This window comes from Eschrichtius robustus, chromosome 3 (assembly GCF_028021215.1).
Source record: "Eschrichtius robustus isolate mEscRob2 chromosome 3, mEscRob2.pri, whole genome shotgun sequence".
Classification (NCBI taxonomy): Eukaryota; Metazoa; Chordata; class Mammalia; order Artiodactyla; family Eschrichtiidae; genus Eschrichtius; species Eschrichtius robustus.
In genome coordinates this window covers 25706934-25733351 of record NC_090826.1, presented here as the reverse complement: position 1 = coordinate 25733351, position 26418 = coordinate 25706934, and the positions used below count along the sequence as shown (strand labels likewise).

General features: G+C 41.6%; 1 protein-coding gene across 3 annotated transcripts in view; it reads right to left on the bottom strand.

Moving 5' to 3' along the window:
- KPNA6 (karyopherin subunit alpha 6) overlaps nt 1–23992 on the bottom strand; it is a 53585-nt gene extending 29593 nt beyond the window's left edge. The window contains exons 1-2 of one of the 3 annotated variants that reach the window (XM_068539389.1): nt 23902–23967; nt 9923–10177 (exon numbers count right to left, since the gene is read on the bottom strand). Coding sequence is in view for 1 of the 3 variants with exons in the window: in XM_068539388.1 (XP_068395489.1) it covers nt 23902–23905 (4 nt within the window). In the remaining 2 variants the exon portion in view is untranslated. Of the gene's footprint in view, nt 1–9922; nt 10178–15893; nt 16041–23901 lie in introns of all 3 variants that reach the window. The other 2 variants (XM_068539390.1, XM_068539388.1) reach the window with 2 other exon arrangements.
- Between the last annotated feature and the right edge of the window lie 2426 nt (nt 23993–26418).

Genomic DNA, 26418 nt, shown 5'->3' with positions numbered 1-26418 from the left:
AAAATGAGCTAAACTTAATGCCTCTTCCTTCAGGAATGTAAGAAACCTGATTCCTCCCAGAGTGAAATGGCTTTTTTCAGCCGGCCTCTCTTGCTTCTCACTAAGAATTCTCTACCAAATATGCATCAGTGTAAGATTCCTGAGTTAAAACACTGGCCACATGCCAGTTAATTAAAAAGGAAGAGCTAAGAGTATACTGGGATATAGAGCTTATAGCCTTAGTAAGCTAGTAAGGTTTGATAATGTGCCAAACTCTGTGTAGATATAATCTCCAATCTTCACAACAATCCTGAGAATCCATTTTACAGACGAGAAAAAAGAGACTCAGGGGTTAAGTGACAAGCCAGAAGCTAATAAGTCAACCCTGATCTAGTTGGTCCCAAACTCCAGGTTCTTTTCATTTCCTGAAAAGGGAAGCAATTGGTAACAGCAAATCCATCAATATATGTGCTGCCAAAGGGAGCACAACAGCAAATCCATCAGAATTCTGGGTTGGGGCCTGCTCTGTTACCAATAAACAAATCTGCTCCCATTCCAGAATTTCAGTTAACCACAAACTCAAAATGCCTTAAAAGGTAAAGAGGTTAAAAAAAAAAAGGTAAAGAGGTTAATTTTTTTTTTTGTTTTGGCTGTGCTTCACTGCTTGTGGGATCCTAGTTCCCCAACCAGGGATTGAACCCGGGCCACGGGAATGAAAGCGCTGGGTTCTAACCACTGGACCGCCAGGGAATTCCCAAGAAGTTAATGATTTTTTTTTTTTTTAAGATTTATTATTTATTTATTTAATTTATTTTGGGCTGCGTCGGGTCTTAGTTGCAGCACATGGGATCTTCGTTGTGGTGCACGGGCTTCCTCTTCTCTAGTTGTGGCGCGCAGGCTCCAGGGCACGCAGGCTCTCTAGTTGAGGTGCTCGAGCTCAGTAGTTGTGGCGTGCAGGCTTAGTTGCCCTGCAGCACGTGGAATCTTAGTTCCCTGACCAGGGATTGAACCCGTGTCCCCTGCATTGTAACGCGGATTCTTTACCACTGGACCACCAGGGAAGTCCTGAAGTTAATGATTTTTAATGGGACAGTTATAATAGGACAACAGGGATTGCGCTCACACTCAATTTTCATAACATTGCGCCAGCCAAACAAAATTTAATTTTAACAAGGGCTAGGGTGAAATCAGCTGTTAAACAGCCCTTGGTTTGAGGACAATTAAATAATTACATAAACCCCAGCACCATGCCTCTCTTTTTAAAAAATGTATTCATACACAAGATCTAGCTGACCTCTACAACAACCAATGAGAAAGATTAGTCAATTAGGAGCATATCCACTTAACAGCTAGGGAACCAGGTTCAGAGGTGCTGTGACTTGCACAAGATCATTTAGCTATCAAGTTGTGAAGCTGGGACTGAGATCTAGACCCTGTAATTCCATAGGCCTTCTCTTTTCATCCAACCTCGGAGAACTACTTCTTTTCATCCTCTGATAAGACACATAATTCTATTCAATTTGGCTCCTGCCCTTAGACTAGGTTCTATCCATCTTGATCTATTTACTCACGGTCATTTTAACTTAAGAATTACTGACCACTGACTAATTTTCATTAAATTTTTATCTTGTTAAAAAAAATGAAATAACATAAAAAAACCAAACAGTTACTGGCAATCAATTTTCTAATTAGTGCATAAGAACTGGGAGCAACTGAAAACTAGTACTGGGACTTCCCTGGTGGTCCAGCGGTAAAGAATCCGCCTTGCAATGCAAGGGACTTGGGTTCGATCCCTGGTCAGGGAACTACGATCCCACATACCGCGGGGCAACTAAGCCCGCGCGTCACACCACTGAGCTCGTGCGCCTCAACTAGAGCCCTCGTGCTGCAAACTACAGAGCCCAGGCCCTCCGGAGCCTGCGTACCACAACTAGAGAGAGAAAACCCACATGCCACAACTAGAGAGAAGCCCGTGCACCACAACGAAGAGCCCATGAGCCGCAATGAAAGATCCCGCATGCCTCAACGAAGATCCCGCATGCCACAACTAAGACCTGACGCAGCCAAAAATCAATAAAATCAATAAATCAATAAATAATAAATAAATCTTAAAAAAAAACAAAAACTAGTACCAAAGACGTTTGCCTAAGAGATTTCCCCCTCCACCCACCATATCTGACTTTTTAGGAATTCAACCTCATAATACAGGTTTTTCTTTTGCAGTGAGTTCTCTCCCTAGACCACAAATCCAACCAACCACAAAACTGAAGTATATCTGACCCTCTGTGAACACCTATACCATCAGAATTAATTAAATCAAAATTCCTCCAAAGTGGATGAAACCAGCTATGACGCTCGGATTGGAAGGGTAGGAAGATAACACACAATATACAAGTGACAGATACAGAGACTAATAAATGCAATCATTTTCAATGATGTTCTTCTAAAACTTACATGGCCGAGTTTCTTATCAAAGATGACAACAAAGACTGGCTTAAATTTTGCCTGTCTTCTTGCTGGTCTACCTGGTAGATAACTACTGTGAATGCATACAAAGTTGATGGCAAAATTTTGGTACATTTAAAAATTTTTTAAATTGAGGTATAGTTGACATACAATATTATAAAAGTTTCAGGTATACAACAGATTTGACACTATTGATTTATAACTTTGTTAGCTAAAATCAGCACTGTAGGACTAGTTCCAGGAATCTCACCACCTACCAATTCTTCGTACTGAGAATCAGCCAGACACTGAATCTTTTCATTGACTACCTGCCCTCCCAAGCTACTGCCCGATTTTTCTGTTCTAATGAATAGGAAAACTATTTTTTCAGCAGAAAAATAGTTTTTTTTATTAAAGAGGACTACCTACCCTCTTTATTATGAATTATTTAAACACTTAAAGTTGCAAATGTCATGACTTGGCACTGCACCCTAATTACTTTAGTAATTGTCTCATAATAAGGACCTTCTTACATAACTACAATACCATTTCAAACCTAAGAAAATTAACAAAACATCTATTATCTAGTCCATATGCAAATTTCCTTATTTCAAAATGGCTTTTATAGCTAGTTTTTTCCCCCAAATCAGAATCTAGTCAAGTTTCACCCACTGTATTTAACCTTCTATTTAACATTTTATTATGAAAAATGTCAAATATATACAAAAGTAGACAGAATAGTAAATAAAATGAAACTCAATGCAACAATCATTCAGATTCAATGATCAACTAGCTGCCATTCATCTATGCTTCCACAGACCCTGTATTATTTAAGCAAATTCCTGGCATATCATTCCAACAACATATATTTTTCAGTATGTAACTCCAAACAATAAAAACGTTTTTTAAAATTACATCATTATTCCAACATTTGGTCACTTTTAATCTACAATGTCCTTGTCCTCCTTTCCCCCAACCCTTTTATTTACTTGTGATATTGACTCTCTGAAGAATGCCTTAATGTCTTAAAGAATGCCCCACGTTCTAGTTTTGTGCCGTTAATTTATACCCCTATCCTGTGTGTTTCCTGCAAAACGGAAGTTGGGTCTAGAGACTAGAACAGATTCAGGTTAAAAATACACTTTTGGCAAGAATACATATAGGTGATGTTCTGTGCTTCATACTACATCACATCAGGAGGCATCTAATGGCAGGCTGCCCAGATGATACTAAATCTGATGGTAATCAGATCTCTCTTCTTGAAAGTCATCTATGTACCCTAAGTCTCCATTCACATAAAGTTAATGTGACATGTTTCTTGACTATTACACATTTTATGTGTAAGATATAATAACATAATGAAATAACCAACTTTAAAAAATAGGCATTGCTAATATTGTTGAATCTCTGTGTGCTCTGTTTCACTCTAACTCTTCAAATCTGACTTCCATTCCTTCTACTCCAAAGAAACTGCTTTTATCAAGGTCACCGATAACCTCCACATTGCCTTATCTAATGGATAGAAATTTCTGTCCTCTTTCTTAACCCCTCAATAGTAGTTACTAATCCCTTCTCTCGAAACACTCAGTTTTCTTGGCACCACTGCCAACCTCATCCAATCTTCTCAGTCTCTCTTGATGGCTCCTCCTCCCTATATCTACATACTGGTTTCTATCTTCACTCTCTCGAGGTGATTTCATCCATTCCCATAACTCCCAAATTTATGTCCCCAGCCCAGTCCTTTCTCTTGAGTTCCAAACTCATATATTCAACTACCTATGGAAATCTTCACTTTCTTATCCAAAACTAACTTAATTTCTTACACCCTCCCCCCGCCCCAGCAATACCAAGAGCAACAGCATTTACAAGTTACTTAATCCAAATCCTAGGTTAAAAAAAAACATCATCCTTTGACATGATACTATACATAGAGAATCCTAAAACTGCCACCAGAAAACTGCTAGAGCTAATTAATGAATATGGTAAAGTTGCAGGATACAAAATTAATGCACAGAAATCTCTTGCATTCCTATACACTAATGATGAAAAATCTGAAAGAGAAATTATGGAAACACTCCCATTTACCATTGCAACAAAAAGAATAAAATACCTAGGAATAAACCTACCTAGGGAGACAAAAGACCTGTATGCAGAAAACTATAAGACACTGATGAAAGAAATTAAAGATGATACCAAAGGATGGAGAGATATACCATGTTCTTGGATTGGAAGAATCAACATTGTGAAAATGAGTATACTACCCAAAGCAATCTACAGATTCAATGCAATCCCTATCAAATTACCAATGGCATTTTTTACGGAGCTAGAACAAATCATCTTAAAATTTGTATGGAGACACAAAAGACCCCAAATAGCCAAAGCAGTCTTGAGGCAAAAAAATGGAGCTGGAGGAATCAGACTCCCTGACTTCAGACTCTACTACAAAGCTACAGTAATCAAGACAATATGGTACTGGCACAAAAACAGAAACATAGATCAATGGAACAAGATAGAAAGCCAGAGATTAACCCACGCACCTATGGTCAACTAATCTATGACAAAGGAGGCAAAGATATACAATGGAGAAAAGACAGTCTCTTCAATAAGTGGTGCTGGGAAAATTGGACAGCTACATGTAAAAGAATGAAATTAGAATACTCCCTAACACCATACACAAAAATAAACTCAAAATGGATTAGAGACCTAAATATAAGACTGGACACTATAAAACTCTTAGAGGAAAACATAGGAAGAACACTCTTTGACATAAATCACAGCAAGATCTTTTTTGATCCACCTCCTAGAGTAATGGAAATAAAAACAAAAATAAACAAATGGGACCTAATGAAACTTCAAAGCTTTTGCACAGCAAAGGAAACCATAAACAAGACGAAAAGACAACCCTCAGAATGGGAGAAAATATTTGCAAACGAATCAACGGACAAAGGATTAATCTCCAAAATATATAAACAGCTCATTCAGCTCAATATCAAAGAAACAAACACCCCAATCCAAAAATGGGCAGAAGACCTAAATAGACATTTCTCCAAAGAAGACATACAGACGGCCACGAAGCACATGAAAAGATGCTCAACATCACTAATTATTAGAGAAATGCAAATCAAAACTACAATGAGGTATCTCCTCACTCCTGTTAGAATGGGCATCATCAGAAAATCTACAAACAACAAATGCTGGAGAGGGTGTGGAGAAAAGGGAACCCTCTTGCACTGTTGGTGGGAATGTAAATTGATACAGCCACTATGGAGAACAATATGGAGGTTCCTTAAAAAACTAAAAATAGAATTACCATATGACCCAGCAATCCCACTCCTGGGCATATACACAGAGAAAACCGTAATTCAAAAAGACACATGCACCCGAATGTTCATTGCAGCACTATTTACAATAGCCAGGTCATGGAAGCAACCTAAATGCCCATCAACAGACGAATGGATAAAGAAGATGTGGTACATATATACAATGGAATATTACTCAGCCATAAAAAGGAACAAAATTGAGTCATTTGTTGAGAAGTGGATGGATCTAGAGACTGTCATACAGAGTGAAGTAAGTCAGAAAGAGAAAAACAAATATCGTATATTAATGTATGTATGTGGAACCTAGAAAAATGGTACAGATGAGCCGGTTTGCAGGGCAGAAGTTGAGACACAGATGTAGAGAATGGACATATGGACACCAAGGGGGGAAAACTGCGGTGGGGTGGGGATGGTGGTGTGCTGAATTGGGCGATTGGGATTGACATGTGTACACTGATGTGTATAAAATTGATGCCTAATAAGAACCAGCAGTATAAAAAAACAAACAAACAAAACAACTAATACTAAACTTTCATTGGGTTATTTGTATGGAAATATGTTAATATAAATGTTTCAGACATTACACGAAATTTCTAAAAATCTTATATTTGTATTTGTATGGAAATATGTATGGAAATATATTAATATAAATGTTTCAGACATTATATGAAAAAAAAAAATCATCCTTGACTCCTTCCCTACTCACACCTTTTTGATCTAACCTACTGACAAATCCTGAATGTATCTTGAATGTATTTACCTCTCTCTCACCCCATCCAAGTCACTATCACCTCTTGCCTGGTTACTACAACTCACCCCCAATCCATCACCACACAACAAAATCAGAGCATAGCACTGCTCCCATGTAGAAGTAAAATCTTCTTCACAATTTAAGGCGCTGCCTATATCTTCATCTCATCTCATTCAACTTTTTACCCTCAGTCATCATATGCTCCTGTCACAATGGCTCTCTCAGTATTTGGAAACTATCAAGCTGTTTCCGGATACAGTCTTCACATTTCCTGTTTTCTTTCTGTCCACAATGCTCTTCCCTAGCTCTTAGAATTGCTAGGTCCTTCCTCTGTCACACTAACCCAAAGTAAGCTACTCCATTTTTGTCAGAACACCCGTTTTATTTCCTTCGTTACACTATTTACAATCTGTATCTGTTCTCCTCCTGTGTAAGTTCTACAAAAACTTTTGTTGTGGGAAGAGATATGGGAACATATGTATATGTATAACTGATTCACTTTGTTATAAAGCAGAAACTAACACACCATTGTAAAGCAATTATACTACAATAAAGATGTTAAGAAAAACAAACAAAAAAACTTCTGTTGTATCCCCAGCATCTATGATATATACAAATATTTGTTGACTGAATCACTGTTCAAATATCTAGTCAATACTTACTGAGCACCTACACTGTCCCAGACACAAGGTGTAGCTGTAAAAGTTGCTTAACAAGTGTTTGCCAGTAAGTGTAGGGTAAGGGAAGAAATGTACAGCAAAGGAATCTTCCTTGTGACTGGAGTGGGGCAGAACTTCCAAAAGCAGATTTTAGAAAGATTTCTTCCTAGAAACCCAGAAAGCACAGGTTTCCTCCAGAATTGGTATGAAAACTGAATAGACGCTCTGCTGTAAGGACACACACACACAAATAAAAAACTTAAAAAAAAAAAAAAGACTGCAGGACACAAATGGCTCAGAAAAAGACATTTTAGACAGCTAAATCCAGTGACCTTGTCAGTATTCATTCTATTTGACTTTCTAATTTGCCACTGATGATCACTTTTGCCTTCTTGAAACTCTTCTTGAAACTCCATGATTCTGAAGGCACCACCCTCTCCCAGTTCTCTCACCTTTCTAACCACTCCTTCTCAGGTTTCATACTGTGTTCCTCTCCCAACGCCAATCTCTCAATGTCAGTGTGTATCAAAATTCTACCTTTCTGGTCCTCAGCAGAAGCAGCCCCCTTTCCCAAGTGACCTCCCTTAGCTTCAACCTCCACTTTTACACTAAGTACCAAATCTCTGTTGTCACAACCTCTGCCTGTGTGTTTTTCCAAATGCATACTGGCTATCTCCACCTCACTTTCTCTCTCCTTAAACCAGTTTCTTCTCCTAGGTTCCCTAGTTAGGAGTTAATGCCATTACCATTCACCTGGTCTTAGAGTAAGCCATGAACTTTCTATTCCCCAAAGACAACAGGTTGGCAAACTGATCTTCACCTATACCAAAGATTCTCTCCTTAACCAAACTCTATCCAGGCTCCTCTGAGCCCTTTCTCAACTAGGGTCAACCTTGGCCTATCAAGATTTGAACAAAAAACACTAACATAGTTTCTAACAGCTCAAGGTCACATCACTAGATGACCCTAGCCCCCCTTAAAGTGCCTGACTGAGAAAATCTCAAGGCTGCCAAGTGAATTTACTGTTTCAGCCAACACCTGAATATAGGGTTCCTGTTTCCCAGGATCTGTGGGAGGGTAGGAGACTACCTTCAATAAGCCCCAGTAGCAAACCCAGTTGGGTTTCATGTGGACCACCTCCTCCTTCCTTGCATTTTGTAATTTTTCATTTCCCTGACTTTACTGAGCTCTCTCTCACCCCCACCTCCATTCCCTCATCCTTCCTTTAAAACACCCAGTTACCTCTGCACAAAGTTGAAATCAGTTCACACTTTTCCCTATTGCAATAGTATATTACTGATTAAAATCTGTCCTTACCACTTTGGTGTCCAGCTTTATCTGTGTTTATCTTTGTTTACCTGTTACTACAAACTGGTTCCCACTGACAACCTCCAATGGCCCTGTTTTAGTTCACAACTCATCACCTCACTTCTAGATCATTAACTCTTTGAGAGCAAGAATGTGTAGCACAGTGCACAGCACATACATACTCTCAAATGTTCTATTCAACATTTTTAAACTTCAGTTTTCCGAAAGATCTGAAGTGGTTTACAATAAATTCAACAAAATAAAAAATATCAAACCCAAAAATCTGGAAAAGGAATATACACATTTGTATAGAAAATGGGGAAAGATGAATGCAGATCAGCAGAACCCAAGAGTCATTTAATTATTGAAACTGACTTGCATTTTGACATGTCAGCTACCTGTCAGCCAAAATAAAGCAATATGAGTGAGCTCTTACATAATTCTCAATATCCATGATGGTGTCCTTTGAAGCACAAAAGTTTTAAATTTTCACTAAGTCCAATTTATCTCTTTTTGGGGGGTGGGAGGCTGCTTGTGCTTTTGGTGTCATATCTAAGAAACTGTTGTCTAATCCAAGGTCATGAAGATTTACTCCTATGTTTTCTTAAAAGAATTTTATAGGGGCTTCCCTAGTGGCACAGTGGTTAAGAATCCGCCTGCCAATGCAGGGGACACGGGTTCGAGCCCTGGTCTGGGAAGATCCCACATGCCGCGGAGCAACTAAGCCCGTGCGCCACAGCTACTGAGCCTGTGCTCTAGAGCCTGCGAGCCACAACTACTGAGCCCACGTGCCACAGCAACTGAAGCCTACGCGCCTAGAGCCCGTGCTCCGCAGAGGGAGAGGACACCGCAGTGAGAAGCCCGCGCACCGCAACGAAGACCCAACACAGCCAAAAATAAATAAATAAATAAATTTATTTTTTAAAAAAAGTTTTATAGTTTTAGCTCCTTACATTTAAGTTTTTGATCTAAGTTAATTTTTTTAATTTTATTTTTACTGTTTTATTTTATTTATTTTTTGGTTGTACCGCGCGGCATGCAGAACTTCCCCAACCAGGGATCGAACCCGCACCCCCCGCAGTGGAAGCAAGGAGTCTTAACCATTGGACCACCAGGGAAGTCCCTAAGTTAATTTTTATATATGATGTAAGACAGGAGTGCAACTTCATTCTTCTGCATATGCATACTTATTCTTTTTAGGCAATATATATATCAATAGCACATTAGGATAATCAAAATAAACCAGTGATTCACACAAGTCCTTTCTTAATGAATTCAGCATTAATTGAGATGCCTTCAAAGTTTTTATGATAGAACCAATCTACTAAACTAACAAACTCTTGTGGTATATAAGTTCCTTTCCTGTGTCAAGTTACTTATTTCCATGTCCTGCTAGGAGACCTCCGTCAGGCACCAAGGCAGGCAAGGATCATGATGCTCCTGCCAAAAAAATCACACACCTGTGTCCTTGCCGCTAGATGTGAAAAGAAGCAGTCTTCTCAAGTCCAGTCCAGAATGCTTTCCAAAGTCTCTGGCCGTGGTGGAAAGTTTTTATCTACTAAATCCAGACTAAAAGCCTTTTGAAAGCTCTTTCAAAAATGCCAGTCAGGGACTTCCCTGGTGGTCCAGTGGTTAAGACTCCAAACTCCCAAAGCAGGGGCATGGGTTTAATCCCTGGTTGGGGAACTAAGATCCCGCATGCCACAGGGTGCGGCCTAAAAAAACAAAACAAACAAAAAATGCTAAAGTCAATCTCTAATCTCTGCAGAGGGTATGTTCCCAGTGAAAATTCAAATTTGATTGGTAATGATTTAGAAACAATTTGCTTAGCTTTTAAGTCTAAGCTCATACAGAACCCCCATTTTATTTATTTTTTATAAATTCTTTTTTGTAAATATTTGTTTGTTTGTTTGTTTATGGCTGCATTGGGTCTTTGTTGCTGTGCGCAGGCTTTCTCTAGTTGCGGCGAGTGGGGGCTACTCTTCATTGCAGTGCACGGACTTCTCACTGCGGTGGTTTCTCTTTGTTGCGGAGCACAGGCTCTAGGCACATGGGCTCAGTAGTTGTGGAGCACGGGCTTAATCACTCTGCAGCATGGGGGATCTTCCCGGACCAGGACTCGAACCCGTGTCCCATGCACTGGCAGGCGGATTCTTAACCACCGCACCACCAGGGAAGTCCCTAGAACCCCCATTTTAGAGGTGAGAAAATTGAGGCATAACTTGCAGAAGGACCCAGCTAATAAGTGGAAGACTCTAATCCAGATCTTTGAAGACTCTAATCCAGATCCTTCTGACTAAAGCCAAAGCTCTCTCTATTACATATACTCTACTCAACAGCATACTAGCCACAGGGGACTCCTTTGTTATTTCTTGGAAGAAGTGTGTCAATGTTTCTTCTTGGATTCTACCACCCTAACCATTGCCTGACTCAATCTGTCAATGACATGTGGTCCAGTTCTTGCCAAGAATAGGGAATACAAATATCAGAAGATACCAACACAGGGACTTCCCTGGTGGTACAGTGGGTAAGACTCTGCACTCCCAATGCAGGGGGCCTGGGTTCAATCCCTGGTCGGGGAACTAGATCCCGCATGCTGCAACTAAGAGTCCGCATGCTGCAACTAAGATCCCGCGTGCCGCAACTATGACCCGGCAGAGCCTAAATGAATGAATGAATGAATGAATAAAAGAAGGTATCAACACAAATATGAATGGAAGTAGAATTTTGTAGGGACTGGCAGTAGTTAGGTAGTCATTTGAAGGCTATTTGCCACTTCAAAGGAAAAACAAAAACAACCATTTGAGTTAATCCTCCCCGTTCTGGTGTAGGGTTTGAAAACCTTTTTTAAAAGTTTAACATTGGGACTTCCCTGGTGGTGCAGTGGTTAAGAATTCGCCTGCCAATGCAGGGGACACGGGTTCAATCCCACATGTCGCGGAGCAACTAAGCCCGTGCGCCAAGACTCCTGAGCCTGCGCTCTAGAGCCCGCGAGCCACGACTACTGAGCCCGTGTGCCACAACTACTGAAGCCCGGGCGCCTAGAGTCCGTGCTCCGCAACAAGAGAAGCCAGTGCTATGAAGAGTAGCCCCTGCTCGCCGCAACTAGAGGAAGCCCGCGCGCAACAACGAAGACCCAACACAGCCAGAAATAAATAAATTAATTAATTTTTTAAAAAAAGGAAATACTTAGGCTGAGCGAAGGCACTGTGCTGGATAGAATATCAACAGGCACACTGGAATAGTGTGGTATCAGTGAAAGGAGCTACAAAGCCAGACAATCTGATTTCTGGTCTGCTACTTAACAAGTGTACAGCCTTGGGTGTCACTTATCTGTATCTCAATTTTCCTACCCTTGCCCTGTCTACCTCAGAGTTACAGTGAAGATCAAATGAGAATACACATGAAAGCACTTTGTAAATAGTAAAATGCTGTGCTAGTAAGGTAGGATTCGGTTTGGTAATAGTTTTTCAAACTTCTGGAATTTCTCTCAGAGCTTTTTATGACCAAGAAATACTGCAAACAAGGAAACAATATGAAACAGTTCTGACGGCATGAGGTTCTCAGGGTGTTATTTGTAAGCCTGTCAGAACTGTCAATAACCAAGACAATGGGAGAGACTTCTCTATGGACAACTGGATTAGTCCATAATGGGGCCATAATAAGGCTGCTCATATTCTGGCAGATCCTCACAGAACTGGGCTGAAGAATGATCACTCCAGGAAATAAAGCTGAATCTATAAATCAGGAGGTCTGGCTAAAAGATCATGTGGGAAAAACAATCTTCTGTACACACAACTATATATTCAAAGCTCAAGGCCTAAGTGAAGCATGGCACACTGAGGTACTGCAGCAACCAGATAGCTGATAGTCCAAGTTCTCTAATCCTAATTCTCTCCTAGGATTTACTAGTCCTTTTGGCCCTTGAATCTATATATAAATGCAATGCTCAGACCTAGGAATGGGGAAGTAAGGGGTGGTGAGAGACATAGGAGAGGCCCAGGATAGCTACAGTCCAATTTCTCCAAAAGAAAAATTCCAAATATCCCTTGTAGACTGTGCAGAATCTGGAGGCTCTTACCTTCCTAGGGACACCCCACTGCCACTACCACTAGGTGCTACAAGGAACTAAAATGAATCACTTAAAGTAGGAAAACCAAAGCGCTTACCTTCCACTTCAGTCAATGCAAAAACATTCACTGAATATCTCCCAAGCACTCACACTGCTCAAGGAATCAAGGGGAAAAGAAAAATCCAAATTGTTATCTCCAAACTGACTCAAATAGACAAGTGATTTATTATTCATTTAATAAAATGTATCTGCCAGGCACTGTGCAGAAGCTTCTGCCTTCAGGAAGCTTTACAACCTAGTTTAGTCTCACAGCATCAAGAACAAAAAAGATAATGAATCTAAGTGTGCAATGATGTCAGAGAGTGGAAGTGAGAACTATTTTTACTGTGTGGTGAGCTCTGGAGTGGTCTTTGAAGGCTAGATGGTTAATATTTCTAAAGGTAATGGTGTAGGGAGGGACAGCAGTTTACCAGGAGCAAAGATTAGAGATCAGAAAGCCCAAGGTTGGTTTGAGGAACAAGATCAGTTTGGTTAGAGAGGTATAAATACAAAGGCCCACAAGCAAAATGTCTCTGAGATGTAACAGTGAACTGCTTGGCCCCTACTGTGCAGCACTATGCCCCTCAATCCCCAGTCTTCGGGCAAGGAGGGTTCTGCATGGCCTGTAGGCAAATTACACAAATCTCTCTGACTGGCTCTTCATTTCAACCTTTGGTAATAGGTTAAAGGGTTTTTCTAACAGCCCTTGTGACAAATTAAAAGCAGGATTTCTCTAACCTGTACATATTAATTCAAACAGAAGGAGCTAGATTTGGGATGCAATCTTCTGAGGAGCCCAGGACAATATGGGGAAGAAGAGCCAGACTGAGAGGCCACACAAAGGGAACCCTCTCTGTCCTCATTAGACATGCTATGGACAGACACTCAATGTTGCCCCTCAAACCTTGTCAGCTCCTTCCAATATGATGTAGTGAGAAAGAGCACTGATTTGGGAGTCAGGTGAGTTGGTTCCAATCCCAACTGAATAACCATGGGCAAATTACCCACTATTTTGAGTCTCTGCTTCCATTACCTATAAAATGAGAATAATAAACTTTATAGCCCAGTATGATTGATGAGGCAACGTGAAAGTGTCTAGGGTCTAAATGCTGAATCAATGGTATTTCCTTGTTCTTCTCAGCACCTACTTTGAAAGGCTTCAATTCCCCATGAGGGCAATTTCCCAGAAGTCAGAGTCAAAGAGGATGACTATATTTCCTTGCTCTCCATTAGCAGGTGGTTCTTCCTCTTCCTTTCTCCTAACACTGTAGCTCCTTTCTCTTAACCTTTATCCTTCTATTCCATCTTCATTCCCTCCAAAGCTAGGCTGTAAGAACCAATAAGCCAGAGTTTTTTGTTTTGTTTTGTTTTTTAGGCCACACCGTGTGGCATGCAGGATCTTAGTTCCCCAAACAGGGATCAAACCTGTGCCCCCTGCAGTGGAAACATGCAGTCTTAACCACTGGACCGCCAGGGAAGTCCCAAGCCAGAGTTTTAAGAAAGGGCCTGTTCTCTACCATTTACCTCACCCCAAGATAAGCAATTCTAACCACGTCTCATTACAATTATTGCTTCTTTGGAAGATTTAAAAGCTAATGACTTTCACATCTACATCTGCAGTGCATATCTAATACTCAAGGGGTTCCTTCTATCTATGTTCCATAAGCACCTCAAATGGTTAAAAAAAAATTTTTTTTTTAAGTCATCATCTCCATAAACCTGCTCCTCATACATTCCTTACACATTTCATTATCCACAAACCCATATCTGGAATTCTGAAATCAAAAGAGCTCTGAAAATAAGAAGGTTTTTAGTATATACAACACAAAATACATTTAGCAACAAAACCTGAACAAAATTAACATGAGACTCTTTATAGCCCTTATTAATCCCACTCAATTAATATTCAAATGATTTGCCTGAAAATATTAGTATTATTTGACTATACAGGGCTCTATCCCAGACCCTGCTGGAGGTGTTATGCACTCAAAAGGGTGAAACTGGTTCATGGGGGAGGGGGAGAACTTAGATATTACAATGGTATGTGGCCCTCCAAAGCTCAACCTTATCAGTAAAGACTTATTCCCTAGTATCTAATTTTTCTTGCTGGATTTTCTTGAGTATTACATGAGCAGCATTGACACTGACTTCATAAAAGGCAGACAAAAAGTATGCAAGAACTGTACTACAAAGCTATGGCAAATAGACAGCTATGACTGGGGGACTTTCTCTTGACTGATGGCTGAATTTTGAAGTCATATGACAAGAGGTGGCCTGAGCATGCCTGTTTTGCCCTGTGGATGTTATTTATGTTTGATCCTCAGTGCTTTTGTGTGTGACATGGGTTTTGATAATTAAATTTAAAATTTACATTTTATTATTTAATTCTACAAATTAAAATGGGTCCCAATTAATTATGCCAAGTGCTAAAAGAAAAATGTTAACAATATCTGAACAACTATCTAGCAGCTAAAGTTATTTTCTCGTATCAGGCAAAAGTTAAAAAGTTTACTAAAAATAATTTTAAGAAACTAATTTTTTTCTATTGTTTTGTTTTTGCTGGAAAATGAACAACTTTAAATGATTTTTAAAAATCTGATTACACTGTTTCTGTATTTATAAATACTAATTTGCATATGCAATTTGATACATTACAACTTATATAAGTAAATAAAAGTTACTCAGCAAATACAGCTATAAAACTTAGTTAAATGTAAATAGCTTTTTAATTTAACTTTTAACCTAAAAATCTTGTTTAGTCACTCTTAACCTTGCACTGAATAAAAAGCAAGCTTTATGCTTACTCATTTTATGTATAAAGCACAGACATACTTACTGTACATAAAAAGATATAGAGTATATCTGCATGTTAAAATTTCATGGGAGGGATGCATTAGGGAAAAAAGATGTCTAAAAAGGTTTCTTAGGAAGGTGATAATGAATGGAAAGGTTGAGGAAACAATGATATAAGGGATTAGGGATCTGTACAAGTCAGAAACTTGGGCGTCACCCTTGACAATTCCTTTCCCCTTATCCCCATATCCAATCACTAGTAATGGTCAGCTTTATTTCCTATTTCTGGACTGTCTCTGTCTCTTCTTCTCCATTCCTACTGCCATTACCCTAACTCAGATCTTCATGATCTCTTGCCTAGACTTTATAAGAGCCTCATTAACCTGTTCCTTTTCTCTTTATTCCAAACTTCTTGAAACAGTTTGTCTCGCCTCTCTTATTTCTTAGCCCACTCCAATCTGCTTCCATGCTATCAAAACTGTTTTTGTAAGACACTGATCAAGTGCAAGATGCTAAATTCAATAGACCTTTTCAGTCCTTATTTTGCTGGTCCTCTTGGCAGCACTCAATCCTGACAGCCATGTCCTTCTTCTTGAAATACTCTTTTCCGTTGCTTTATGAGACATCAATCACTCCTTGTTTTCTTCAAATTGTGGCTGCTGATCCCCTTCTTCCTGCACATTAAAGCTAATGAAACTTGAGGTTCTCTTTTCAGCCCATCTCCCATGATATACATTTTTCATAGGCACTATCAGTGATTCCCAAGGTCTTAGTTACCATATATAAACAGATGATCAATCCTCTATTTCCATCCCCAGACCCCACGCTTGAGCCCCAGACTTCTCTATCCAGTTGTTTTTTGGACACCTTCCCTTGGAGGTCACAGAGATACCTCAAAATGTCCAAATTTAAACTCAACTCAGTTAAAAGCATCACCTATCCACTCTGCTGCTCAAGGCAAGAGGCCTAGGAGTCATGCTTAATTCCACCCTGCCCCAACCACTTTCAGCCTCCAGATGAAACCAATAACCAAGCCCTGCTAATTCAAATTCCTAACTCTTAATCCCCACTGTTACTACCTCAATCTCCATCAACATCTCTTGCTAGGACTACCACACTACTTAAGAACCAACTACTTCAAGAACCTCCTGGTTGGGACTTCCCTGGTGGCGCAGTGGTTAAGAATCCGCCTGCCAATGCAGGGGACACGGGTTTGAGCCCTGGTCTGGGAAGATTTCACATGCGGCTGAGCAACTAAGCCCGTGCGCCACAACTACTGAGCCTGTGCTCTAGAGCCCGCGAGCCACAACTAATGAGCCCACGTGCCACAACTACTGAAGCCCGTGGGCCTAGAGCCCGTGTTCTGCAACAAGTGAAACCACTGCAACGAGAAGCCCGCGCACCACAACGAAGAGTAGCCCCCACTCGCTGCAACTAGAGAAACCCGCGCACAGCAACAAAGACCCAACGCAGCCAAAAATAAATAAATAAACAATAAAATGAATTTATTAAAAAAAAAAACAAACTTCCTGGTTGGAATGTTATCGCAGTCTAATTCATTCTCCCCAGAGCAGTCAAGTAATATAAATAAATAAATTTGATCACGTCACTTCTGAGATTAAAACCTTTCAATGGCATTTCACTGTTATCAGGATAAGGTCCAAATATCATTCCCCCCATGCTACCAACCCACCTAGCCTACCAATCTTTTGCTTGTGAAATAATCATTTCACCCTGCCACTGACAACTATCCATAGATCAGCTCTCATTAGCTTAAAGGCCTTCCCTGATCCCCCTACGCTGGGGTGGACCCCCTTATTATATAAATCCATAGTACTGCGGACTGCCCCACTCAAAATATTTATCATTTTATAATGGTCTCCGAAGCATGCGGTACAAAATCAACTGGGACATAGGAAGAAAAACATATACATATGTTGTAACTAACACATATATATATGTATATAAATAACATATACAAATGTTACATATATATATAAATAATATATACGAATGTTACATATATATATATATATATATATAAGTAAGGTTTACCTTTATTATGCATAGGCCTATTAATACTGGCAACTTTTTTTTTTTTTTTTTAAACCTTTCTTACAACACTTCTTAATTTTATTTATTTATTTATTTTTGCTGTGTTGGGTCTTCGTTTCTGTGCGAGGGCTTTCTCCAGTTGCGGCAAGCAGGGGCCACTCTTCATCGCGGTGCGCGGGCCTCTCACTATCGCGGCCTCTCTTGTTGTGGAGCACAGGCTCCAGACGCGCAGGCTCAGCAATTGTGGCTCACGGGCCCAGTAGCTCCGTGGCATGTGGGATCTTCCCAGACCAGGGTTCGAACCCGTGTCCCCCGCATTGGCAGGCAGACTCTCAACCGCTGCGCCACCAGGGAAGCCCCAATACTGGCAACTTTTATCTGTTGGTCAGGTGGCCAAGTTTTCCTGAAGGAAGACTGGGAGTTATACCAAGCAGGTGAAGACACTAGTTCATTCACATTTATCATACTGCACAACACTGTAGTTTGTGTGCCTAGTTAAGTGGATTTACAAGACAGCTAGTTTTAACTAAATTAACATTCACAAAATAAATAAACAGCTTAGAGTCCTATCAAGAAACTGAATGGAAGATAATGTTAATAATGCAGGAAGAGGAACAAAGAAACAGCAGAGCTGATGTCTCTGGAAGTAAAAGCTCCTAAGTACCAGAATTTCACCTGCCACATCACAATAAAACAAAACAAAATAACATAATGACCAGCTAATCAGATCTAAGTCAGCCAAAGATTTAAAATTATCTAGAAGATTATTTAAATTATGGACTTACACTCTCTCATGCACCTTACTCTGAATGTATAGTATGCTTAAAAATAATACTTACTGAATACACAAGGCTATCATGATCAGCAAGACATTTAAAAACACCTGTCTTCATCCTTTTACAATATATACGGTGTATATATTTTTTGGCCTTGCCTCACGGCTTGTGGGATCTTAGTTCCCCGACCAGGGATCAAACCCGTGCCCCCTGCAATGGAAGCACAGAGTCCTAACCACTGGACTGCCAAGGAATTCCCAAAATGTGTTTAGATTTTAAAAGTTAACTTGTAACATCTAAAAATTTTTAATCTGTTATGAAATCATATGAAAATTCAGATTTCCAACCTCAAGGGGGAGAGGGATTGTGGAAAGGGATGCGAAATTATGCAGTAAGGCAACACTAGACCTACATTCTGTCCTGGCAACAACTGGCTGGACCTCATCAGATTGCATGGGGCTCTAGTTGGCCCGCCAGTCTCCATCTGGTTGATTTTACTCAATTACCCATTAGAATTTAAGCTCTAGGATTTCACTAAAAAAAAAATATTTTTGTCTGTTTTGTTCACTGCTGTATTTTCAGGGCCTAGAACAGCAGCTGGCACACAGTAGGCATTCAATAAACAGTTGCTGAAATTAACAAATAACAGTTGCCTGCCTAATCCCTAAAAATGTTTCTGACAAGTATTCATAATATGTTTCTGCCTTCCCCTAAAAGACAAATTGATTTATCTTTTATATTTAGCACAGGGCCTGACACATACTAAGTACTTTATTTGCTCACTGTATGACTAATAGCAATTAGTTATCACTTACTGAGTACTCACTGTGTGCTAAACACCATGCTAAAACGCTTTACAAGCATTAGCTCATTTAATCACCCTAACACTCCTATGAGGCAGATGCTATCACCCCTGTTTTAAGAGATAAGGAGAGGTTTCCCTGGTGGCGCAGTGGTTGAGAGTCTGCCTGCCAATGCAGGGGACACGGGTTCGAGCCCTGGTCTGGGAAGATCCCACATGCCGCGGAGCAACTAGGCCCGTGAGCCACAACTACTGAGCCTGCGCGTCTGGAGCTTGTGCTCCGCAACAAGAGAGGCCGCGATAGTGAGAGGCCCGCGCACCGCGATGAAGAGTGGCCCCCGCTTGCCGCAACTAGAGAAAGGCCTCGCACAGAAACAAAGACCCAACACAGCCAAAAGTAAATTAAAAAAAAAAAAAAAGTTTAAAAAAAGTATTAAAAAAAAAAGAGATAAGGAAAATGAATCTCTGGAGATTAAGCAATTGGTCAAAGCTCTAATTGTATTACAGAATGAAATAACTGTTAACACAAGATAAAATATGAAAAGAGCTATATGAAAGGCAAGAACAAAGTGCTACAGAATTCAGAAGGACAGTTCACTTCCAGTTTGGAAGGCATAACATACATATTTGGGAAAGGTCCCTGAGGGAGGTAGCATTTAAACTAAATCTTGTAAAAGAGGCAAGATTTTCATAGGAAAAGACAGGTGGGGAAGGGATTGCTTTTGTCACTTTCTCTACCAGGAAAGGTGAAGTACATACCAAGGAGGTAGTCTGAGTGGAATGCAGGATATATGGATAAATATTAAATCGAATAAGACTAGTAAAGTCAATAGGAAGGCCTTGAATACCATACCCTATGTGTTATGATTTTATCCTGTAGACAATAAGGAGTCCATGAAGGTTCCTAAACTACGGAGAAGAGTGACAAGACCAGAGGGTGTTTTAGCAACATTGCTGCAGCAGAATTGGTCGTGGTAAGGAGGCTATAGAACAGATTTAGAAGGCTCCTGAAATAACACCACCTTTACAATTTACAATATTTTCTGACATCTAGTACTTCACTGACACTTCACTAACAACATTAATAAATAGTATTATCATATTTTCACTTCAAGGAGCCTGAGACTCAGCAAGTTTAAAGACCACACAATTAACAGTCTTTGTGGGACCATGCTGTGAGAAAAACATACACAAAACAATTTAGGGAAGACATCAGTAACAGGATCACAGTATCCAACAACTGCCAATATAGGAAGGGAAGAAAAGAGTAAGGAACCAAAGATAGGTAAGATTTCTATCTTATGCCCTAGTGTCTGGGCCAATGGTCCCACCATTAACAAAAATGTAGGAAAGGTACACCAGGAAGGGGGAGTGAGTTTGATGCTTGTGGGACACTTAGTTTAGTAGCTCTCTAAGTTGCTGTTATGAACTGTGGGGTGGGTGGGCAAGGCTGGAGGGAAACTAAGAAATGGGCTAAATTACTTCCTGACCTGGAGGCATTATCAGAAAGGTTTTGTTGCTTGCAGCAAACCAGAAGCAGCTTTTAGTATCCTAGAGCCCAGTGACAGGACAGTTCCAAAAACATCATGAAGAGATCAGATTCTTTCCATATTCTTGACCCTCACCCTTAGAACTGCCTGCTCTTATTTATAAATTCTGCCTCATGATCCCAGCATTGCTAATGGCAATTTCAGAGTCAGAAAAGGGATCTTTCCTTTCCAGAGGCAGAACACTGCCCTTAATAGCCCATATTTTGGTTAGAACCATACTACCTAAGTACTTCCTCTATTTACTAGCTCTGACCTTGCTTAAGTTACTGAACCTCTCTGTGCTTCGGTTTTCTCAACTAGAATGTGAGAATCTGAGAAATAAACGAATTAGTATTACAGTACTTACTGCCTAGCACATAGCAAGTTCTATATAAGTGTTCGCTATTATTATAGCTTTCCCATCTCTCTTTTTTTGAAGCTCTCACACTTTGGTGATACCTGGGTTAAAATATAAACCGGCAAAAAGCAACAGAATAAAACTTGGCAAATAAGGAAGGCTTTTTCAGAAGTCCTCCAGGCTTCCCTTCACATTCATTAGCCAAAATCTGCATCACATGCCCATACCTAAATCAATCACTGCCTAGGGAGATAGAATTACAATGATTGGTTTAGTTTATATCAATCAAGATACCCCCTGGGGCTGGGAAGGTGCTGCCAGATTCCTGGTTAGCAGGATGGCAGGAACACTGATAAAAACAACCAATGTCTGCCAAGACTTAGTCTTGAGAGGCTGTGGTCTCTGCTAGGGAGGGTTAGAAAAAGTAAGTTCCAGAGCTGCAAGTCTCACCCCCACAGGGTTCCTAAGAGCAATGAAATCACTGCAAAGGTCTGTTAAGGCTAGTGAAGTCTGGCACAGGAGAAATAGTATAGGATATAGGCCAGAGCTCGACGAGCGTACTCTTGAGAGGCAGTGAAACACAGCAGGTTCTAGATTCACAGAGGTGTGATGCAGGCCACGTTAGTGTCCCCAGCCCTAGGGCCTAGATCACCAGCCTTGGACTTAATCACCTAATCTTCTCAAAGCCTGTTTACTCATTTATAAATGGGGATAACCCAAATTATCTCGGATTTGATGTTAGGATTAAATGTAAGGATACCTTTCACCCCTGTAGTATAAGGATCAGAGAAAAAAAAACAAAAAATAACCAACCCACACACAAAACCCCCACAAAACAAAAACCCCAATGGCCGGGTGTTCAGAAAGACAAGGTGCAAGGTGGGATGGGGGTGGCGGGGAGGTACCTGAAATGGAGTTGCAGAGAAGAGGGGAGTCTGCCTGACTCTAGACTAAAACTCCCCTTCAGGACCCTGGTCAGGTTCTGTTGCTCTATTGAAGTACTTTCATTTCAAAGTTTACCAGAAAAGGACTAAATTTAATCACACCTGAAGTCTTCTTAGAGGTTTATGTGCAGCAAAATGGGTAAGAATCTCACTTCTGGCTTTGCTGTAACTAACCGTGTTATATTCTCTGAGGTAGTTTCCACATCTGTAAAAACTGAGTAAATCGCTGCCAAATTTATTTCACTGGGATTAATAAACTAAATATTAGCCCCTTCCCTTTGAGGCAGCAGTGTTCCTGAAATTGAAGGCCAATACAAAATCTATAACATAAAAGCCCCTAAAGTTTTTAATTGATACATAAAGTTGAAGCTACAAAGACAAGCCTACCAGTCTTAATGGAGGATTCTGGAAACCAGAGTGCTTAAAGGAAAGGAACAAACATTACTGAAAACATTATTGAAGGTGGAAAAGAATCTGTTCTGATATTTATAGAGCTCTTACTCGTCTCCAAACACTGTGGTATCTTATTTAATTCTCAAACACCTCGATAACTCTGCCCCCTCCCCTCTTCCTAGAGATGAGGAAAGGAAGGCTCAGAAAGGAAGGAAAATAACATTTATCGTGGACTGTGCTGGATGTTTTCCATATGCATCACTGCATCTGACATTTAAGTGACTTCTCTGGATGAGAGCTAGGAAGTAGCAGGCAGGATTATAATACCAGATCTGATTCTAAAGTCATTGCCGTGCAGCTCAAAGGAGTAATTTATGTTTCCTCAGGATCAGGTTTCTTACAAAACTCAATCCCAGAATCTCAATCCCCACCCCCAACACACCCACAATAGTTGGGGTTAGCAATTCACTTTGGAGTTTTCCAGTTTCTTTCAGATTAAAGATTTCAAAGTGGGCCCACGAGCAAAAATACAAAACACCTTTACAACTCTGCCTAGGATTAAAAGCTTTCTTTCCCCCTTTTCCAGCCCAGTCACCTGGGGCCAGGCCATAAAGAACAACAGCTATAAACTAGGGCTCTGGAGCGATCAACCTGGTTTAAGTCACTGACTGTGCGACCTTGGGTAAGTTACTTTACCTCCCTAAGCCTCAGTTTCCTTATCTGTAAAATAGGGATAACAGCAGTATCTATCTCAATAAATAGGTTGTGCATATTAAATAAAACGTGACATGTAAAGCAATCAGAGCAATGCCTGCACACAGGAAGAGCTCAGCAAATTTAATAGTTCTCATTGCTGGAGAAGAAGTATCACTGATGGTTCTGTCCCTAAGTCCAAAGACTTCGCCATCGTATTCTCTCTGAGCACAGGCCTTGCTACCTGGAGTCCCTTTAGAAAGAGCAACAGGTCGCTCCTTTTCTCCTAACCAGGGCCAGGCCCAGAAACCTAAAGCCCCCGACCTATATATGACTACGAGATCTTGACACTGGTTTTCTACCACTGCGAAGGCTGTCACTCTGAACCCAACCGAACCACCCCATTTCCGCCGCGGCTCGGGAAGTTCTCCCGGCCTTCAGCGGCCCAGGCTGCCTTCGGCATGGCTGCCCCTGGTTACAGGCCTGGAGCTGGCTCGCCAGGCGTCCCTTCGCCAGAGAACTCTCTCTGCGACGTAGGGAGGATTTCCCTGAGTTCAGGGGAACCAGTGAATCCAGTTAAGAGGCGCGTCGGTCAGACACACGCCTGGAGAGGGTTGCCTTAAACGCCTCCCGGGCCTGCCACTGGGAGCCCGGCCCCCGGGCCTGCCCCCGGGAGCCCGGCCCAGACCGGAGGGTCAGCCCCTTTCTAACCTCCTGGAACGCGTGCGATCCGGCCCAGGGCCACCACGTGGGGGCTCCAGAAGTGGCAAGGTGTTCCCGGAACCAGCCCCCAAAGACTGCTCCCCGCTTGGGCCCTAACCTGGCCCCAAACTGGCCTGAGCGGCGCTCCCGGCCTGGCTTCTCCCCTCAAACCTATCTGGAGGAGATTCAGACATCCTCTGCAGACTGCAGACAGGCTCTCGCCAGACTCCAAGCCCCGAGACTGCCCAGCCCGAGTCCCCAATTGCCTGGTTTCCTTACTCACCCATCGCGGCTCCGCTCGCTCTTACTTGGCGGCGGCAGCGGCGGCAGCTTCGGCGGCAGCTTCAGCAGACAATATGGCGGATCTGCAGGACGGCAGCCCGAAACGGACAAACAACTTAACATTCAATCCCGGGAAGAAACGCGCTTTCGGCCCCACCGCCTAGTTCACAGCGACGACCGCATTTAAAGAGACCGCAGCTACTAAAGGCGGGGAATAAGGATGGAATATGAAAGGAGTGGGTGGAGAAAAACTGGGAGGGATACCTACTAAAGAAAGTTAAGTGTGCTTAGGATTTCTCAGCTTTTTCTGCTATTTCCTTTTTGTAGTGAGGTCTCCTCCCCTAGAAACTTTTTCTTCCAGAAAGGTATTCCTTCCTTTTGTAGTTAAAACCACCCATAGACCCTGAGCTGGATACGAATAAGGAGTCATCTGGAAAGGTGAAGTGACTTGCTCAAGGATATAGCGATAAGGAAATGAAGAAGTCTAGAGTAAACCCGATTACAATCTTATTGGGAGATAAAAAGTAGAAAAATAATGAGACCGGTGCAGTGCTTTATAGTTGACAGAGCTATTTCATTTATCCTTACTGCAAGATCTCTGAGGGCACAAGTCGGTTCTATAGTGTTCATCACTGATCTCCAGCACCTAGCACAGCATCTGACACGTGGTATGTGCTCCATGAATAATTGTTGAATGAATAAACAAACGAATGAACAGATCTGTGAGTTACACAAAAAAAGGGATATGATCTCCCTTTTTAGAGATGAGGAAATTGAGGCTCCGAGGTTCATGCGTCTTTTTTTTTTTTTTTTTTTAATATTTATTTATTTTGGCTGTGCCAGGTCCTTAATTGTGGCACGCGGGATCTTTAGTTGGAGCATGTGGGTTTCTTAGTTGCAGCATGTGGACTTCTTAGTTGTGGCATGCAAGATCTAGTTCCCCAACCAGGGATCGAACCCACGTCCCCTGCATTGGAAGGCGGATTCTTAACTATTGGACCACCAGGGAAGTCCCGTCGTGTGTCTTTTGAATCATGGAACTTATGGCTGGTACACATTAGACCTCCCTTTTTGCATAATAGGATTCCGGTCCTACTGTCCCCCACCTCAACACACAGAGGAAGGCTATGTCTTCAAGTCACTGGTCCCAAGAGGGAGCTATCTTTTGGAAGCCCAGGTCCTGTCATAACAAATTGCCACCTCTAGTTGTGTACATGGCCCACTGAGGGAAACAACTCAAAAAGCCAATTCTAGGACTCAGGGTCAGGAAAGGGAGTGTTATCTTTCTCTTCCTACTGCCGCTGCTCAAGGTCAGACCTCTTCATTCTCCATTGGTCTATTTTACCTGCCTCCTCACTGGTGTGCCTCCAGGTTCTCCCACTTGCACCCATTATCTCTTTAAAAGCAGAGACCTTATCATGTCCCTCCTCTGCTTAGTGATTTCCTACTAACAGCCTTAGGTAATGACCAAACATTTCAATCTGACAGTTAGGCTGGTCCTTACTGGCTTCTTGGGCTACTCCCTACCAGGCAACCCAGGCTCCATCCATATTTGGGGAACCACATTCCCCCAAATATGCTCCTATCTTCTTTCGTGCCTTTGCATATGCTCTTTCCTCTGCTTGGAATGCAATGCCCTCCCTTCCCCCTTGACTAGAGGTGAACTACTCACTTTCGAGAACGAATGCAATTTTCACCTTCTTGAAAAAGCCTGTCTTTCCAGACAGAGTCAGACTATCTGTCCTCTCTGCTCCCCAGTGCCCTGGACACACATTTTCCTCAGCACTTGGCAATCTAAGTTGTTCACAAGGTGTCTCTCTCTCCTGCTTGTCTATGAAGGGACAGTATCTTCCTCATCTTTCTGTCCCAGTGCCTGGCACAATGCCTGCCTCAGCAGAGGTACCACAAACATTTGCTGCTGTGTCTGCCTCCTGTACACCACCATTGGAGCATCTGCATAACTTGTAGCCAAACAAGGGCTCAGGGGACACGGGCAGACTAGATGAATGGCTATGACCATGTCTCCTCTCCTGCCAGCCCCTGAGCCCACCATCCTATGCTCCACAGGAGCCAGGTGGCCTTCCAAGCGGCTTTGTTTCCATTCAAGCCCTTGGCCTTGCTCACACACCCTCTCTAGCCTAGAGCCATGGGTCCTCCCTGATCCAGTCCCTGCAGACCTTTCCAGATCCAGCCCATCTCCCCCCAACTTTCCTTATCTTTCTTGCTCTAGGAACCACTTTCTGCTTACCTTCCCCAAATACCCCAGAATGCTACTGCTCGGCTTGAAGCGCCTTTACCCCCTCTTGTCCACCTAGGAAGTGGCCGATACATCTCAGACTATCCCCTCCTCCAAGAAGTCCAGAGAGCATTAAATGTTCTCTCCCCTGTGCTATTCTGTACCTTGTAACTGTTATACCCCTCCCAGCGTAGTGACTTGTTTCTGTGTCTTGGCATCTTCACCATCTACCACAGCATCTGACACAGAGCAGGGTCTCAGTGACTGTGTGCTGGGAATCAG